Source organism: Phoxinus phoxinus (assembly GCF_949152265.1).
Source record: "Phoxinus phoxinus genome assembly, chromosome: 7".
Classification (NCBI taxonomy): Eukaryota; Metazoa; Chordata; class Actinopteri; order Cypriniformes; family Leuciscidae; genus Phoxinus; species Phoxinus phoxinus.
Window position 1 is genome coordinate 40,545,819 of NC_136882.1, and position 20,102 is coordinate 40,565,920.

At 38.3% G+C, this 20,102-nt stretch overlaps 1 protein-coding gene across 1 annotated transcript; it reads right to left on the reverse strand.

The window, feature by feature from the left end:
* Positions 1–2,354: 2,354 nt before the first annotated feature.
* On the reverse strand, positions 2,355–19,871 carry LOC307001243 (uncharacterized protein). Its single transcript, XM_079617471.1, has 5 exons — positions 19,833–19,871; positions 15,768–18,910; positions 15,623–15,659; positions 6,648–9,263; positions 2,355–4,319 (listed from the first exon to the last, which is right to left on the reverse strand). Exons 1-5 carry the CDS (start codon positions 19,839–19,841, stop codon positions 3,870–3,872), a joined length of 6,255 nt encoding a protein of 2,084 aa, XP_079473597.1. The 5' UTR covers positions 19,842–19,871; the 3' UTR covers positions 2,355–3,869.
* Between the last annotated feature and the right edge of the window lie 231 nt (positions 19,872–20,102).

The window sequence follows — 20,102 nt, forward strand, 5'->3', positions numbered from 1 at the left end:
CACACACACACACACACACACATCGATGTCCATTAATATTCATATAAGTGACCGAACAGGGTGGGCTTTTTCCAATTGTTTCCCCAACATTTGGTATTTGGTCATAGTTTATGTTCTAATGCATGACTAAATAATCTAATTATGCTTTAAATATGCGACAGAGAACATTAGTGCAGTAACGCAGTAACTGGTAAAAGGAAACGCTGCTGTTGCATCACAGTCTCGAGAAACCACCGCCCTTTCCTGCCCATTCTCTCATATTTCACTTCATATCAACGTTTCCATCAGTAAAAAACATTCTTTCTGCTTTCGCACGTATCTCTGCGCACATTTATCCGAACATCTATGCTATATTTTGAGGCGTGGAAAGTAAAAAATGACCACGCTTAGTCATTCCTGAACAAAGAAAATGCATGCATCTATTGTCTCTGGTGCATATATCGAGAAAACCACAGAATGTAGCGATTAACAGACACATTTCCTGCAACGCGGATGCATTTCTGCCACAAATATACATTCGCCAAATGTGCGCGAGAGAAAGTAGCGCCTAAAAAAACGCGAATCTAGAGAATAATTAAGAGATTATAGACACAAAACGCATGATGTTGTGCTATATAAGAGTATTTAAAAGGCAAAGGAGAGATTCTAGCGCTTACCGGGGTGTGTGTCGCTAGTTGAAGTGGTGTATTCTCCAGCAGCAGATGCAGCAGTGTGAGGAACAGCGCAGAATCACGGCATTTATAACCGGAGATATGCAAATCACGCGGGTGACGTCACCGGACCGTTAGATGAATCGCCGCTCGGTGGAGTCTGCGGGAAATCCGGGAATCTATAAAACAATCGACTATATGAGGAAATACACGCGTTTTAAGGTCCAAAGAAAGAATGGAAATATTCAGGTTTTTGAGAATTTAGCAGTTAGAAAATAAACAAACAAGGAAGTCGTGTGCTGACTTTGAAGGGAACGACGCGCTCTGTTGTGCGACAGCGCCATCTAGTGGACACTGCGAACATCACATTCGCATACTTGGACTATGCCCTAAAAGTATGTGCTTTTTTGTGAAGAATAAGTACATACTTTTGAGTGTGTGTAGCAGAAGAGTAGGCAAGATTTGGGACCTCGTCGCTGTGTCTTAGTCACGTGCTTCCTATCAAACTGCCCTGTCAATCATCTTTTCACAATTAAAATCCTCCACATTCAATGTAATTTAATTTCCTACCGTTTTGGAGAGAAATGTAGTAGCACGTTGATCTGCCTGTCATGAACTCTCCTCATTGTGTTTGCATAATTTAAAGGTAATCGCCAAACGTATCTTAACAAAAGTTCACAATGCTGTTGTTGCAGATTAAATATAATGTGGATAACATTAAATAAATATATATTTTTGCCAGATAAGATAGTATCACTCAAACCCCTTTATCTAAACCTCTGCTTAGCCGTCGGTCTCGCACATCCGCCATGTTTGTAGTTTTTTTTTAAAACACGTTTTATTCGTGTTTGTAGTTCGGTGCATTTCCGGATTCTAATCGGGAAAAGTAGATACACCATCCGGGTATCTTTGCAATACTCATTTCAACATACTACGATTTGGGACACACTAAATCTGAATACTCTACTTTTTAGAGACGTAGATATTTAGCTATAGATATTTTCACATGGGAAAAACGTTTTATTGTGGCACAACAAATAAATAAACTGAAAGTGTGTTTTTATTTATTTAGCATAGCCTATTCACTCAGTACAACAAGATCAGAACTGAAGATGTTTGTCTGGAAAACAAGACAAAAATACTGAAGAACATCGTTTCTTCTTCTTCAGTGTTTACGTTGATTCCTTTATGGAAATAAACTGCAAACCTCCCGCACCTCTTGTCAGCTAAACAAATGCTTAGCTACTAATGCTAAACGCTAATGCTCAAAAACAAAATAACACAAATAAATAAATACAATTATTCTGCGTTAAGTAGATCGCACCAAACATGTATCAGAAAGCATATTTCAGTCTAGAGTGTAACAGGAAGTGTGTGAGATCATTTCCTGTTAGCTGCTAGCACACCACAGCAGTTCCTGCTAAATTTGCTGACTTTCCTCGTCATTTAATGATAAAAAATAGGAAAAAGCTCCCTGTGAAATGTTCCCTAGCACGATATCTCTCGTGTTTGCGTGCAAAGAGAAGCATAAGAGTTTCACAAAAAGTGATTTCTGTCAAAAAATTATAATAATTATAATGAAAAGTAAAAAATACAACATTAGTGAGTAGAATTAATCCTCGAGTCAACAATTTAGCATTTTACTGCATAGTTTTGTGATAAATATACAGAATGTGTGCAAAGAGAAACTATGAGGTTTGGACTGGTGTTTGCAAATAACTTTAATAGTTCAAATTTACATTTTGCAAGATTGTACAAGTGAGTTTCGGCCTTAAAATAAACACAGGAGAAATAAATTACAGCAAACTAATTAAAACATTAGTGACCAAGTGAGGGATTCATTTATTTCTAACATTTACAATAAAGTCCCATTAGTTAATGTTATTAAACTATCATTAACTAGTTGTTATCGTTCTGATGGTTAACGTGAGATCATAATAATACTGTTGTTTAGCTTCACCTCACACTGTAAAACAATATTTTCATGATTTATCACATTTGTTTCTTTTGTCAAATCAACTTAGAGAGTTTATGTGGACCAGATTACACAACATCTGAGTTTCTGTTCATTAAACCAGTATTTGTATTAACTAAATCTTTTAATTTCAATGAACTTAACATTATAAGGCAACCAGGTTACTTCATTTTTTTTTTTTTAAACCAACAATAAAAACTTTATTTACATTGCAGGATCATTAAATAATATTCACTGATAACTCTTTGATTTTAATAATGTTTTATTAAATGTTGAAATTAACATTGACTGAGATAAATACATTATTTAAGAGTATTTTATTGTTAGTTTAACTAATGTAGTTAACTCATGTTGACAAATGAAACCTTATTGTAAATGTATACGTGTAATGCATATATAATTTTATCATACATAACATTTCTGGCCTTTTTATCATTTTGTTATGAAAACTAGAGTTGTTAGAAACATTTTGTTTCTCTTTGAAAAAAAAAATAGAAAGAGATTTTGTTTTAATATTTTGAATTTACATTTTACAGTGTAAAAACTTCCACCTATTTCAACTTTAAAATGTAAGTTCAGTTGCTGCCTTCAAAGTGGAATCCGCTCGTTTATACTTAAATTATATTAAACGGACTTCAAAAATTAATCTTTTAGTCATGCTTGAAATTTCATATACAGTATAAAAGCGGCATAGTATCGACATCTTCACCCTTTATTCAATTACTGTTTAATATTTTGGTCATATTGAGTAGTTGTGCTTGTTTTATCAGAAATAATAACGCAAGAAAACATGAAAAATTGTGTGGCATAGTTAAAGTGAAATTATGAACACATATATTACCAAATATGAATAACCGATTATTTTTCCTGTCAGATTTTTGTTTTACGTGCATTTTCTTTGCATAGTAAAATAAAACCTGTAGCTGTAGTTTAATATTTTTGTCAGCAAGCCAAGTTTCAGTGTTTGTTCTTCCCTAATATATATTTCCTCATGTTTTGATGGTTAATCTCTCTTGTAGGGGTCATCACTTCTGCACATCAATTTTGCATGATATTAATTTTGTTTCTGTAGCTCAAATCAGGGTCACGCATCCACTTGGCCAAGTCAGATCACCCATTCGGACTCCGGCAGCATTACAGGTCAGAAGGGAGAGTGGATCAGAACATTCAGAATATTATCCAGTTCCTGGTTGTAGATCAGAGTCACACGGGTATGGAGACGAGTTTGTAGAGATCAACAAAGATCACTTAGTGGTGAAGTATCGGCTGTAGAGGTCGCTGTACATGGCCTGGTTGTCGACCCGCACGGCGTTGCGCAGGGATTGCCAGAACCAGGCCTCGGCGGACGAGGAGCGGGGCCACTCGAGGATGCTCCGGGAACACAACCGTCTGCGCAGACGCAAGAAATGCGAGTGTTGAAGGACGGGCTCCAGGAGCAGCAGCACGATCACGTCCTCGTTGTCCTCCAGGAGGCGCTGGTGGGCCAGGAACACGGCCAGCTTGAAGGATCCGCTGGTCACGTAGCTCTCGGTCAGCACGAACACGGTTTTGCGGCTGTGCTGGATGCTCTGGGTCAGGCTGTCCAGGACGGGAGAGCCGGGGAGCCAGTCCCGTTCCTCCAGGCAGATCGGAAGAAAGCGCTCGCCTCGTTCCTCCAGCTGCACCCGCAGGTGATTCAGCACCCAGTCGGAGACCTGCAACATCCACACCGGCACAGAGATGAGCTGACAGCGATAGTACACACACACACACACACACACACACACACACACACAGACACAGACACAGACACAGACACAGACACAGACACAGACACACAGACACACACACACACACACACACACACACACACACACACACACACACACACACACACACACACACACACACACACACACACACACACACACACACACACACACACACACACAGACACAGACACACACACACACACACACACACACACACACACAAAATACTCCATGATTTACTCGCCCTCAAGCCATCCTAGGTGTATATGACATTCGTCTTTCAGACGAACACAATCAGAGCTATGTTAAAAAATGTCCTGGCTCTTCCAGGCTTTATAATGGCAGTGAATGACTGTTTCTGTTTTGAAGTCCAGAAAAAGTGCATCTATTCATCATAAAAGTGCATCTATTCATCATAAAAGTGCATCTATCCATCATAAAAGTGCATCTGTCCATCATAAAAGTGCATCTATCCATCATAAAAGTGCATCTGTCCATCATAAAAGTGCATCTGTCCATCATAAAAGTGCATCTGTCCATCATAAAAGTGCATCTATCCATCATAAAAGTGCATCTATCCATCATAAAAGTGCATCTGTCCATCATAAAGGTGCATCGATACATCATAAAAGTGCATCTATACATCATAAAAGTGCATCTGTCCATCATAAAAGTGCATCTGTCCATCATAAAAGTGCATCTATCCATCATAAAAGTGCATCTGTCCATCATAAAAGTGCATCTGTCCATCATAAAAGTGCATCTGTCCATCATAAAAGTGCATCTATCCATCATAAAAGTGCATCTATCCATCATAAAAGTGCATCTGTCCATCATAAAAGTGCATCTATCCATCATAAAAGTGCATCTGTCCATCATAAAAGTGCATCTGTCCATCATAAAGGTGCATCGATACATCATAAAAGTGCATCTATCCATCATAAAAGCGCATCTATCCATCATAAAAGTGCATCTATCCATCATAAAAGTGCATCTGTCCATCATAAACGTGCATCTATCCATCATAAAAGTGCATCTATCCATCATAAAAGTGCATCTATCCATCATAAAAGTGCATCTATCCATCATAAAAGTGCATCTGTCCATCATAAAAGTGCATCTATCCATCATAAAAGTGCATCTGTCCATCATAAAAGTGCATCTGTCCATCATAAACGTGCATCTATCCATCATAAAAGCGCATCTATCCATCATAAAAGTGCATCTATACATCATAAAAGTGCATCTATACATCATAAAAGTGCATCTATCCATCATAAAAGTGCATCTGTCCATCATAAAAGTGCATCTGTCCATCAAAAAGGTGCATCGATACATCATAAAAGTGCATCTGTCCATCATAAAAGTGCATCTATCCATCATAAAAGTGCATCTGTCCATCATAAAGGTGCATCGATACATCATAAAAGTGCATCTGTCCATCATAAAAGTGCATCTATCCATCATAAAAGCGCATCTATCCATCATAAAAGCGCATCTGTCCATCATAAAAGTGCATCTATCCATCATAAAAGCGCATCTATCCATCATAAAAGTGCATCTATCCATCATAAAAGTGCATCTGTCCATCATAAAAGCGCATCTATCCATCATAAAAGCGCATCTGTCCATCATAAAAGTGCATCTATCCATCATAAAAGCGCATCTATCCATCATAAAAGTGCATCTGTCCATCATAAAAGTGCATCTATCCATCATAAAAGTGCATCGTGTTACGCATCATGTTTGAGCTTCTAAAGAACCTATGAGGTTTGTTCTAGTGCATCAATAACGTTGGGTTAAGCTTCTGTTTATGTTTGCTGATCAATATTAATATAAAAATATAAAATTAATATAAAAATTGATTAACATAATAATTTTTTTTATATAAAATACTAAATAAATCTGTTTATTATATAAAGTGATCATGTGTCTTCAGGAAATTTGGTCTAAACTGCTCAATTCATATGGATTAGTTTCTCCTTAAAAACTTTTTTAAGCGTCAAAGTGGTAGTTGCGTGCCGGTCAACAGGGGGACAGAAATCTCTGAGATTTCATTAAAAAGATCTTCATTTGTGTTCCGACGATGAATGAAAGTCTTCTGGATTTGGAACGACATGAGGGTGACTAATCAATAGAATATTCATTTTTGGGTGAACTAACTCTTAAGTATATTTTTCTGACCCCATTGGCAGATATTTTTGGGGGCTTGGTGCTTTGAAACAATCTGTATAATGATATAAAGCAATATAGAAATAAGGCTGACTTGACCTGCTCGTCCTTGGTGTCGTAGGTGACGAAGGCGTCGTAGAGGCAGCTGTCAGAGCTCAGCTGCTGATACCCAGTGAATCTGGCTTTCAAATAGTAGAATAAGTAGGAGACGTCCCAGTAGAAAAGGTGCATAGAGACAGCCACGAACGTGGTGCATATAATGCACACAGTGGATAGGAAGTACGCCAGAAAGGCCAATTGGTCATCGATGCATTCTTTAATGTCAAATTTTATTACAGGAACACCTTTTCTCTCTTCTGGCATGGCGCACGTCACTCCGGTCACCAGTCGAGGGATCTTCACATTGGTCTTATAAATCCACAGAATGAACTCAAGTAGGTTGCACGTGCAGTGGAACGGGTTGCCGCTGAGCCACAGCGTCTTCAGGTAACTCCCGGTTTCAGGGGGAAACGTGGACTGGTTGACAGTTCTGAGCATGTTGTGACTGAGATCAAGCTCTTTAAGGTTTACCGCTCCCTGTAGAAATCCACCGGAGAGCTTAGATATTTGGTTGTGCTGGAGATCGAGGAACTGTAAAAAGGGAACATCACCTGACAAATTACTTGATATTTGAAAGATCCTGTTGTTACTTAAAATGAGCTCTCGGAGATGTGGGAAATGTCTCAGCAATGTCCAGTTCAAGTTCACCAGTCCATTGTGGCTTAATCGAAACCTCTGAATGCTTCTGGGAAGAAGCGCATAAACTCTATCAGGGATTTTCACAATTCTGTTGTATGATATATCGAGATAAGTCAGATTGTTCAAGTTTGCAAAAAGGCTATCGTAGGTCCTGTCATTTTCCCTCCACATCTTGCCAAGACTGTTGTACTGGAATTGCAGCTCTTGAAGAGACGCGCTTGAGATGGTTTTGGTGGTTAATGTTTTGATGTTATTGGAGCTCATGTTCAACACCTTCAAAGAGGGCAAATATTGGATGAAATTCAAATTGTGCGTCACACCTGGCACAGTGAAATAATGGTCGTTGTAACTAAGGTCCAGCACCTCGAGACTCTGTAGCTCTTGGAAGGCGTGATCGTACGCCAGATCAATTTTGTTGTAGGACAAATCTAGGTATTTGAGACCTGGAAGGAATGTGAATTCGGATCCATTCGGAGCCGTGGCAAAGCCATTCATGGAGAGATTGAGGCAAGATATGTTCCCATAACTCTCAAACTGTTCCGGAGAAATAAGGAATAGGTTATTTCGACTGAGATCCAAAATTCGGCCGGTGGCGTAGCACTCTGGCTTCACGAGAAATTTTGGGACATCGTAAGAATGATCTTTAGGGCTAGGTTCTGACACCGAGAGGGGTGGGGATTTGAAACCAACGCCTGCATCTTTTCTCAAGTCCCCATTTATGATCACCGGGTAAAATCTGTTTTCCGAAAGATAGAGTAGTTTCACATGTTGGAGTTTTTCAAATATTTTCAAATTTGCTCGCACAATGAAGTTTACCCCTACATCCAACACGGAGAGATTCCGTAAGCCATACAGAGAGCGGAAGGTCTTCTCTTGGATCTCTCGAAACACCAAACCTCGAATGTGCAACTTCGTTAGAGAGGTCAAGTTTGCGAAGCTGGGCGACAGTATAACCGTGTCCGGGTAACTCTTCAGGGCATAGTTAAACGAAAGATCTAGTTTGGTTAGCAGTGGCAGATTACTCAAAAAAACATTCGCTGTAACAGCTTGGGACAGAAAATTAAATGACAGGTTGAGCTCCTCAAGCTTCGAATTGTTGGCGAGCCAACTGGGGTCTATAGACGTGATCGAATTCCCTGCGAGGTACAGAATTCGCAGCATTCCGAGCCCGGAAAAAGCTTGTGGATGGATTTTAATAGAAACATTTTTACAGGGAACACATGGATACGGAGCATTATAACACCGTGGACAGTTCCCTTGGATTTTTAGACATGTCAGATTGTCGAGTCCTTGGAAATCATGCTCTCCGACGTACGCAATTTTGTTTGAATCGAGCTCGAGAGTCCTTAAAGATCCCGGTAATCCTCTGGGCACTTGAGTTAGGTTGTTGTACGACAACGTAAGATCTTTCAATCTCGTCAGGACTGAGAAACTTCCGTCTTCTATGCGATAATCTCTCGAGCAAGGATTCCAGTAGTAGCAGTTTTTCGAAAGATGGAGACGTGACAGATTTGGCACATGCACAAAGGATGTCGAGTTTAACCGGGTGATCTTGTTCACTTCAAGCAATAGTTCCAACAGGTTTTTCGGAAGATTTTTTGGTACGTACTTTAGACCGACCCCGTTAAGCTCCAGTTTACGTAACTTGGTCAAATTCAAAAACTCCTTGTCAGCAATAACAACCTTATCATCATTATTCACCCAGTTCAGATTTAGAACGGTCAGATTCACCAGCTGTCGGAAAACTCCCGATGTCAAGTTCTTGATCCTGTTCTCCGATAGGTCAAGGCTGGTGGTGTTTCGTTCCAGCGCCGGCACATCTTTGAGTCCACGTCCACGACAGTTCACCACAATCGTCATCGCAGTTTTGTTCTCATGTATATCGCAGGGTTGAGTCTTCAGGGACCTCATGTCTATTTGGCACAGGGTTAGTGTGATCTTCAGGGTCATAAAAAGCCAGACTTCTAAATTCATCACCTGTGGGAATATTAAACAAAATGCTTTTAAACGACATTGCGCAAAGACAAAAACATTGTTCACACTTTTACAATAAGGTTCCATTAGTTAACATGACTACAATGCAAAATTACACAAAAAAGGTTTATTATTAGATAAATATTCCACTATGATAAACCACCACTATGTTCATGGGTCTTGTAATTTTCCTTAAAAAATTAAGGTGATAATTAAAAATATTGTGTATATTTTATGAAGAAAATTGTTGTTCAGTGTTGTATGGAGAAAACTGAGAACATTTCACTAATAAAACCAAGGGATACATTTTCTTAATTTTTAAGAAAATTTCTTTAATTTTCTTTTTTAATGAAACATACATTTGAGGCTTGAATTAAGGAACCGATTAAGTTAATAAAATTAAGGAAAAAAGGCTTAATTAGGGAATTAGTTCAATAATGCGGTTTTATTTAGAGACACCATTGTTAGTTCCATGCTTTGCACATGGCTGGGAATACAGAGTAAATATTGAAATTAGGTGTTATGTTATGTGTTTTTGAGTAAAGGGAAACATCTGTCAATGTTCAGTTTGACATTTGAATATGGGATGAATATAGTATCAAAATGATTAACACGTGCAAGCACAATTATCAATGAACTCAAACTCAATGAATTCGAAATTTAATGAATACGTAGCAATTTGTACAAATAGACATTTTTGTGAATACAAATGTTTTCTTTTGTGTTAGTGTATTATAATTTGCGCATGCAACCAAGAGGATCATGCCAGGCGAAACCGGTGAAATAGAAGTCTCAAAATCCAAATCAATCAAATAGGATCGACTCAGAAACGAGTCAATGAATGCACACGTCACCTCATCCACACGTCACCTCATCCACACGTCACCTCATCCACACGTCACCTCATCCACACATGCACATCTTACTTGTTGCATGCACACATTCTGACCTACATTAATATACAAAATTGAAGTTTTGTATTAACAACTATGTCTCTATTTGTACAAAATGCTGCACATTCATGTGATTCTGGATTTTGCACACACAAGTTGTATTGTATTAGTTTAAATGTAGCGACGCACATTTGTGAATTTGTCAAATAGATGTGTAGTTGTGCACACATTAATAATCAACACCAGGACTATTCATTAGTTGTTTGTGTGTGATTTGTGAAATGCTTAAAAACAGCGAAAAGAAAGTCTCAAAATCCAAATGAATCAAATGAGATCGACTCAGAAACGAGTCAATGAATGCACATCTGCTTTGTGGCATGCGCAAATTATGATACACTAACACAAAAGAAAACATTTGTACTCACAAAAATGTCTCTATTTGTACAAATTGCTACACATTTATTCAATTTTGAATTTTGCACAAGCAAGTTGAAGGCATGGATAAAACATTTCTGCAACATGTGTCAAGTTCACGTATTAATCATTTTGATACTATATTCATCCCATATTTGAAAAGGTTTCTGTTATGTTGAAGTTTTGATCGTTACCATTGTGCAGAAGAGGAGGGCTTATGGTTAGATTGTGAATAACTGCATGTATTAATATTCTGATGCTTTGATCCTTGAGTAATATCTTTGCTGATGCAGTGCAGTAACTGCATATAGTCTTTATAATTATACAGTATAACTCATAATCATAAACAGTTCATTTCCATTCACTCTAATTCACAAACTTTTGAGAGTCAACTTAAAATAAAATAGCATATTTCACTAAAAATATTAAATTCATTGTGTCAGAGACTAAATAATTTAGGGGACTTTATATGATGTAATCATGCAGATTCCATGAAATAAATCAAGCCTTAAAAATGAGTTACAAGTGGCGCTTGCAACGCTGAGGTCATGGGTTCGATTCCCAGGGAAAGCAAGATCTGATAAGAATGTAAATGTGTCTTGAAATGCTTTGTAAGTCGCTTTGGATAAAAGCATCAGCAAAATGCATAAAAATTAAAATGTTTTTTTTTTTTGAAAATGTACACATTACTTGTGAAAATTGTACCAAAGTGGAAAAATACCAAAACTGCAACAAATTGCAAGTTAATGCATTAATTGACAATACCCAATGGAACCTTTATGTAAAGTGTTACCAAAACATTATTCCTTATTAAAGCAATGCATTTTATAAAATGCATTTGTATTTAACTGTAAACAACAGCAAATGCAATTAAAAAGAAAATCTTGTCTTGTTAAAACCAAACATTATATGAAGTTATAAAAGATTCAACTCATTTAAGTCAGTTTAATGTCATTTAAAGTGATATGACTTAAACATTCAAGTTGATTGTGCTTAAATATAAGGCAGCAACTTTTTTACAGTGTACATTCAATGAATATACTACTAATAATTGTATAAATAGAGTTTCTTACCATGGTAGCAATGTCCCTGATGTGCAACCAATGCAATGCTTAAACCCCAAACACGCGAACACGAGTCTGGTGATGCACACAGTTGCATTTAGGAAACAGGAAGTTTTGGTTTAACTGTTAAACTATTTTAACACTAATATAGATCTCTATAGTGTGGCGTGTCATCGCCAGCTGCCAGTCCACCGACTCAGATCCACCGCTCCGTTTCTGTTTAATGACCACAATCAAAACTGCTTGATGAAAGTCATATTGATGTCTTTTATCATTGTTCATATCTTAGTGGCCGGTGTGGATCCGTGCAGCCACAGTTTCCATTATAAGAGAGGAAGTTCTGCCTACATTGTTCCTTCTTCTCAGGGACATGATTGTCACATGCACACACACACACACACACACACACACACACACACACACACACACACACACACACACAAATAGAGGCTTTAGAAGTCGGAACTGGAAAAGACCCTCCATGCTTCATCATTTAATTTAAAAATGCATTCCTGTTTTCCTCAACATCATGATTATGCTCAGCATGGTCAGTTATGCATCTGTAGTTCTTGTGTTTTTGGGAATAAGAATATGTATTTTAAAGGTCAAGTGAAGTTCTCAGCGGTACGAATAGTTTCCTGTACTGTAAAAATGCAGAGTCACTGTAAGTCAATCATTTCCTTATAAAAGTGAAACACTGTGCAAACAGTTTGGTATTTTTAGCAATTTGGTGACATTACTGCCGACTATCCTTTATTGCAAAACCGCGATAGTATTTATATCATATAAAAGGCACTCGAATAATGGGGATTTACACTATGATTATGATGAAACTTCTAAAAATATATTCTATAACTGAATTTCTTTCAACACTTTCAATCCTATGATATTATTAACGCATGTATATCTGACACATAAATGTAAATATTCCCTCTGTAACTTTCTCCAACATGATAAACTGGGGATGAAAGAAAAAAAAAATCTTCCTCACTGTTTCTGTCTTGTTTTACAGCACTAATATCTAAATATTCTTAAATCAAGATAAATTTACTGGAGAAGCAAAATGACTGAAGATATTAAGTCTTGGTTTCTGAAAAATTGTCAACATTATAAGTGAGTTTATGCATTAAAATCGGGGTCAGAAAAAAAATCGTATTTCCCTCTTTAAGTTTTACTTAGTTTATTTTTATGACGCTATTGCCATATTTTTTTTTCTAATTCTAAGCATAAACTCACCAAATTTTTATTTATTTTTTCTCCAGAAAACAAGACTTAAAGGGATAATTCATTTCATAATGAAAATTCTGTCATCATATACTCACCCTCAAGTTGTTTCAAACCTGTATGAATTTCTTTCTTCTGCTGAACACACAGGAAGATATTTAGAAGAATATCAGTAACCAAACAGTTAACTGGTCCCAGTGACTTCCATAGAAGGAAAGAAAAAATCATATGGCAGTCAATGGGACCAGTTAACTGTTTGGTTACTGACATTCTTCAAAATATTCTTTAAAATAAGTGAACTATCCCTTTAATATATTCAGTCATATTGCTTCTCCAGTAAATTTGCTCAGTGATTTAAGAATGTTGAAATATTTGTATTGAAAAACAAGACAAAAATCAGTTTTTGCAGTGCTATTACCTATAGATGAACCAGAGCTTCCGGAAGGGTTAAAATAGAAGTCTACTTAAACTTTATATATATATATACAGTACAGATTTAGTTTCGTTACCTCATAATTCGGGCAAGGACACACCGCTGCGGTTTTCACTTTTAATAACTTTCCTTCAGGCCCCCCGGGGCCCGTTGAACTCGTCTTTGGAGAGCCGGGGAAACACCGATGATTCAGTGTTCAGTTTTTCAAAAAACTGAAATATACTTAAACGTGTACATTGATCTGTTAGCATGATAATTGAAAATCCATTCTTAGATTTGGAGGACAGAATAAAAAAACAAACACATTGTCATTTCAGAATAAAAATGTTTTAATAACAAAAAACAACAACTTTGATTAGCATCCTGCTTGGTGAAAACCCCACATGTGAGCATAATTACTTAGATTAGCATAAAACAAACAAAAAAAATTTTTTATGAATATATTATTATTATTAGTACACATATTCTTGGCCAAGCAGAATATAATAATAACAATAATAATAACTTATTATTGTTATTAATCAAACTTCCAGCTGTATTCCTTTGAGTTTGACCAATAACAACAGTAATTTATTATTTTTTTGATAACAATAATAATAATAATAATACAAACAATGTAAACAATAATTATTTCATTTTCTTTCATGAAATCTACACCCATAAAAGAATAGTCAAAATGCTGTTTTAATAATAATAATATGAATTATTATTATTTAAATATTGAATATTACTACACTGTAAAAAAATATTTTCATGATTTGTTATCAACTTTTTATCTTTTGTTAAATCAACTTCGATAACTAATGTGTGAAGATAACACACTATTTTGAGTTTCTGTTTATTAAACCATTCTTCTTCATTGTATTAACTCAAATTTTTAATTACAACGAACTCAACATTTTAAGGCAACAACGTAACTTGCTTTTTTAAGTTAAACCAACTTTTTTTTAACAGTGTATGTGGTCATAAAATCTACACACATAAAACATAAAAGAGAATTATTTTTAGTCTGAGCATGTTACAACTTTCCAAAAGTATGCCAAATACCCAGAAATGAAAGTGCATTTGTCAGTGAACTTTAACAAAAGAAGTGGTTGCGTTTATTTATAGTTACACGGACAATAAAACAGAATCAAATCAACATCATATTAAAGGTTATACAGGCAAACCAAAAATTATTCAGACACCAGATATGATTATTGATATGTTGTCACTAGTGTGTGCAGGACACCAAAGTTCATTTCTGTAAGTGAGGAGAGCAGAATACATAAACTGTGAGATATTATACACAATAACTCTTCATACAGCGACTACCAGTGGCATTATCCAGACACTCTGAGCTGATCATGTTCTGCTGAAGTGTGTGTCTGTAACTGCTAATGCTCTTTTTACACACACACTGCACACAATGAAGCATTGCTTGGTCACTGGTTGAGCTAAACTGGTATTATCTAAATGTGTAGTTAAATTTACCAGCTGACAGATATTCAACATAATTCATGTGTGTGTGTGTGTGTGTGTGTGTGTGTGTGTGTGTGTGTGAGACAGTCTAACAGAAGTGTGTGTGTGTGTGTGTGTGTGTGTGTGTGAGACAGTCTAACAGAAGTGTGTGTGTGTGTGTGTGTGTGTGTGTGTGTGAGACAGTCTAACAGAAGTGTGTGTGTGTGTGTGTGTGTGTGTGTGTGTGTGTGAGACAGTCTAACAGAAGTGTGTGTGTGTGTGTGTGTGTGTGTGTGTGTGTGTGTGTGTGTGTGTGTGTGTGTGTGTGAGACAGTCTAACAGAAGTGTGTGTGTGTGTGTGTGTGTGTGTGTGTGTGTGAGACAGTCTAACAGAAGGACGGACAACCTGTGTGTGTGTGTGTGTGTGTGTGTGTGTGTGTGTGTGTGTGTGTGTGTGTGTGTGAGACAGTCTAACAGAAGTGTGTGTGTGTGTGTGTGTGTGTGTGTGTGTGTGTGTGTGTGTGAGACAGTCTAACAGAAGTGTGTGTGTGTGTGTGTGTGTGTGTGAGACAGTCTAACAGAAGGACGGACAACCTGTGTGTGTGTGTGTGTGTGTGTGTGTGTGTGTGTGTGTGTGTGTGTGTGTGTGTGTGTGAGACAGTCTAACAGAAGGATGGACAAAACCTGTCAAATATCAACTGAGTTCTTGTCTACCATTTTCTAAACTATAGCGAATAAACTGTAATGATGTGAGAAATGTTGAAGGAGTCTGAATAAACTTTGGTTTGACGTATGTTTGATTGTGGCCTTGAAGCGTTGGATTGTGTCTCGTTCACAGCGTCTCCTGGAAGAGTTTGTTGTTCACAGCGTCTCCTGGAAGAGTTTGTTGTTCACAGCGTCTCCTGGAAGAGTTTGTTGTTCACAGCGTCTCCTGGAAGAGTTTGTTGTTCACAGCGTCTCCTGGAAGAGTTTGTTGTTCACAGCGTCTCCTGGAAGAGTTTGTTGTTCACAGCGTCTCCTGGAAGAGTTTGTTGTTCACAGCGTCTCCTGGAAGAGTTTGTTGTACTGCTGCCTCTCGGTGGACATGAGGCTTCTGAGACTGAACCAGAAGTATCTCTGCGCTTGAGGATTCCTCGGCCACTCCAGGACTGACTTTTTATACAGTCGCTTCCTCAGTTTGAGGTACTTCGAGTGGCAAGGCATTCTCTCCAAGAATATCAGGACGATAACGTCATTCCTTTCGTCCATGAGTCTCTGGTGGGCCATGTAAAAGGCTGTCCTGAAGCTCCCGCTTTTGATGTAGTGTCCCGTCAGGATGAAAACGGTGCGCTTGCTCAGCTGAATACTCTGGGAAAGGTTTTCAATAAGAGGACAACCAGGCACCCAATCCCGCTCCTCCAAACACAACTGCATCCGTGGATCGCCTTTCTCTTCCAGGTGAACGCGTAGCTCCTGCGTGACCCACTCGTGAACGGCTGGATCCGTCGTATCGTAGATCACGAAGGCATCGTAGACACTGCTGTTGGAGGACAGTCGTCGGTATCCCTTGAGTTTGGCCAAGCAGAAGTGGTAGATGTACCACACATCCCAGAGGAAAAGATGGCTGGAGATGGTGAGCGTGAGAATGCTGAGAATCACGGAGGTCAGAAATATACACAGGATGATTGACAGGGAGTTGTGTTGGCAGGCTTGGACGTTCAGGAAAATGACACTCTGGCCTCTTTGGGCACTCGGCGAAGAGCACGTTACGTCGGTCGCGAGGCGCGGGATATTCACCGAGGTGCGGTTGATCCAGCGGACGAACCACGTGGCGTTGCAAGAGCACACAAACCGGTTATTGTTCAGGTATAAGGTCTGCAAATGGTCAATAACGTTTTCCGGGAAGCTTGATTCTTGGATGAACTGGATGTGGTTGTAACTTAAATCCAAGATCTTGAGGCTGAATGCATCTTTTAGAAAATCCAGAGGCAGTTTTGCAATTTTGTTGTCGTGCAGGACAAGAGTTTGGATTGATTTGGTGTAGTTAGTCAGGCGCGTGGGGAGATCCGTTAGGTGATTCCCACTGAGGTCTAACAGCTGTAGGTTTTTAAGGTACACAAGACCCTCCCAGTTAAACGACTTCAACCTGTTTTCAGTGATGTAGAGTTCTGTGAGGGTATCCGGAAGACCTTTGAAAACCCCTTGTGGGATGAAGTTCAGGTTGTTATGAGAAATGTCGATAGTCTTCAACGCCATGAGTTTCTTAAAGTAGTTGACGTACCTCGTGTCTCCATCCCTCCACAACATATCAAGGCGGTTGCCTTTAAACTCCAAATGTTCCAAGGAAAAACTCTCCATTTCGGTGTTCGTGGATGTGGATATCTGGTTGTCGTTCATGATTAGTTTTCTCAGCTTAACCAGGCTCTTTGTAAAGTTCAACATGTGAGTTAAACCCTCAGCTACGAAGAAATGGCTGTTACGGCTGATGTCCAGAACGACCAAGCTGCTCAGTTCCTGAAACGCTGTGGAGAACATCAAATCCAGACGATTGTCGGAAAAGTCCAGGTATTGTAAATTCTTCAACTGGACAAACTCAGAACCGTTCAAACTCTGGCTCATGGCGTTCCCGGAGAGATTCAAACACCTCAGCTCTTCAAGATCTAGAAATCTGGAATGAAGGAAAAAGATGTTATTCCTACTAATATCCAACGTTTTTCCAAAGGAGCTACATTCGTTGTTGAAAGGACTTGTAATCCAGAGTTCCTTGTCCTTGTATTTGCAGCTGCGCGCGTATTCGTCATAGAGGAAATAGTGGATATCCTTCACTTCTCCATTGTGGTACTGGGCACCTTGAGACATTGGGGAACCGTACTGTTTTTCTCTGCGGTTAGAAAGCGAAGCCGTGTATTCTCCTTCAGAAGGCATTGAGATTTTGTTGTCGGACAAATTGATGATTCTGAAGTTTTTCAGTTTCTTCAGGAGACTGAGGTTCGCTATTTTTATGAAGTTTGTGCCGAGATCAATGAATTCCAGGTTGTTCAATTCAGTCAATGGTTTGAGGTCTTCCAGTTTGAGTTCTTGAAACACGTACCCTCTGATTCTTAGGACTCTTAGAGATTTAAGACGGCCGAATGATCTTGAAAGGTTGAGAGATGTGGGATACACCTGGAGCTCGAAGTTGAAAGACAGATCCAACTCTTCTAGATTGGGCAACAGAGAAGGGAAAGAGGTGCATGTTATCTCCTTAGCCAAGAAATTGCTTGAGAGGTCTAGAAGACTAAGTTGTGTCAGGTTTTGAAACCATTTTAGAGGTATATTCGTTAAGGAGTTACTATGAAGTCGAAGAGTCTTTAAGTTACTCAGAGTCTTGAAGGAGTCGGGATGTATCTGAAGGGGAGCATCATTTGGGCATGGAGTGCATGGGAACGGTGCGTTATAACAGCGTGGACAGTTTCCACTCAAGTCTAGTATTTCCAAATCTGTCAGGTTGTGAAAGTCCTCAACCGTTATTGTCTGAATATTGTTGTTGTAAAGGTACAGCTCTTTTAGGCTTGATGGTAGTTGGTGTGGGATATAGGACAAGTTGTTAGACTTCAGAGAAAGCAAAGTCATCTTGTCAAGCTGCACAAACGCATCCTTTTCAATGAAGTACGACTTGTTGCACGGGTTCCTGAAGTAGCAGTTCTGGCCGAGATACAGCCTTTGGATGTTAGTCAGTTCTGTCATATTCTCCTTGAGAATTGAGTAGATGCTATTGACCTCGAGACTCAGAAGCACTATGTTGGGAGGAAGGCCCTTGGGAATGCTGGAGAGCTGGTTTCCATCCAGGTACAGCGACCTGAGGTTCTTTAGCTTCCAGAAGGTGCCGTTGTCAATCGTCACGCTCTGGGTGCAAACGCGATCTTTGGGACCGACTTTGATCGGTACGCAGTTGCATCGGAGGTCGATCTCGGTGATGTTGTGCAGTTCCTGGAATGAATCGTTCCTGATGTGGGGGATGTGGTTGATGGTCAGTGTCAGGTTGGTGGTATTCGTTGGGATTCCCAGAGGAACTTCGGTTAGGTCTCGTTCGGTGCAGTTGACGCTGACCTCGGTCCCGTTATTAGCCAGAGAAACGTCACACTTCAAACTTTTGGGGTACCATTCAGCCGCAACCCGCATTGAGATGAGACCGGCAAAGATCATTAATACCCTCTCTGACACCTGAGAGAGGAAGATGGGAAAAAATACATGGTAAAATGCTAAATAAGTTGTAAATAAAACATTATTTATGTGTGCAAGTCGAACAATCTGAGTTCATACTTTAGATGCGTTTAGAACACAACCGTATAAAAGTTTGAGGTCGGTATTTGTCGATATTTTGTTTTTGAAAGAAGTCTCTTCTGCTCATCAAAGCTGCATGTATTTGATCAAAAATACAATGAAAATTGGGAAATATTATTCCAACGTAGATCATCAGTTCTCTATGTGAATATATAGTAAAGTGTAATTTATTCCTGTGATCAAAGCTGAGTTTATCATCATTACTCCAGTCTTCAGTGTCACATGATCCTCCAGAAATCAGTGTAATATGATGATCTGATGATCAAGACACATTTATGATTATTATCAGTGTTGAAAACAGTTGTGCTGCTTTTTTTGTGTGGAATATTTACAATAACTAATTTACAAATACCCCCCCATAAAAATCCCCAAATCAGTTCACAAAATGTAAATATATTTATATTATTAAATAAATAATATATTTTAGGTATATTTCTATATATATGCATATAACAAAATATATAACATTATTTCAGGAAATACATTTTTTCATGAACATACAAGACAAACATTGCACTTGCAAAATATGGAAGCTGTATTTGGCCACTTGAGAATATGATTACATTATGGATGACATCACATCCTTTTGCAACCTTTCTTTTTATGTATTTTTAATTTAGTTTATCCATTGTTATTTTTTATATATATGCATTTAAATGCACCATACTGTTGTTTCTCTTTTTGGACCTCACATTAATAGTTCATATTTAAGAAATGCACTAGCAGTCACGACCTCAGAGCATCCTTGTTTTGACACATAATCATTATATGAGAACTGATAAGAGAATATTCAGTTACTCACCATCTTCATCAGACCTGGACTCTTCTGTCCGTCGAAGCTGGTTGTTCTGCACTGTGTCGGGCTTGTGAAGTGTACAGAGCCTGTGTTACTAGCAGAACAGGTGTTACTGACCAATGTTACAGACCACAAAAAAGTACAAACAAAAGTGAGAGTGAATATATTTAAACATAACTTCCCCTTTATCTTACAAACAAGATTGTTCTGAAACTTTTTTGTTTTGATTCTGCAAGTGATTATATAATAACTCAACTACAAACTCTGTTATCCTGA

Coding starts and splice junctions, on each gene's coding strand:
- LOC307001243 (XM_079617471.1), bottom strand. Junction 15,660..15,767: donor AAACTCTTCCAGGAGACGCT/GTGAACAACAAA, acceptor AAACTCTTCCAG/GAGACGCTGTGAACAACAAA. Junction 9,264..15,622: donor AAACTCTTCCAGGAGACGCT/GTGAACAACAAA, acceptor ATATTCCCACAG/GTGATGAATTTAGAAGTCTG.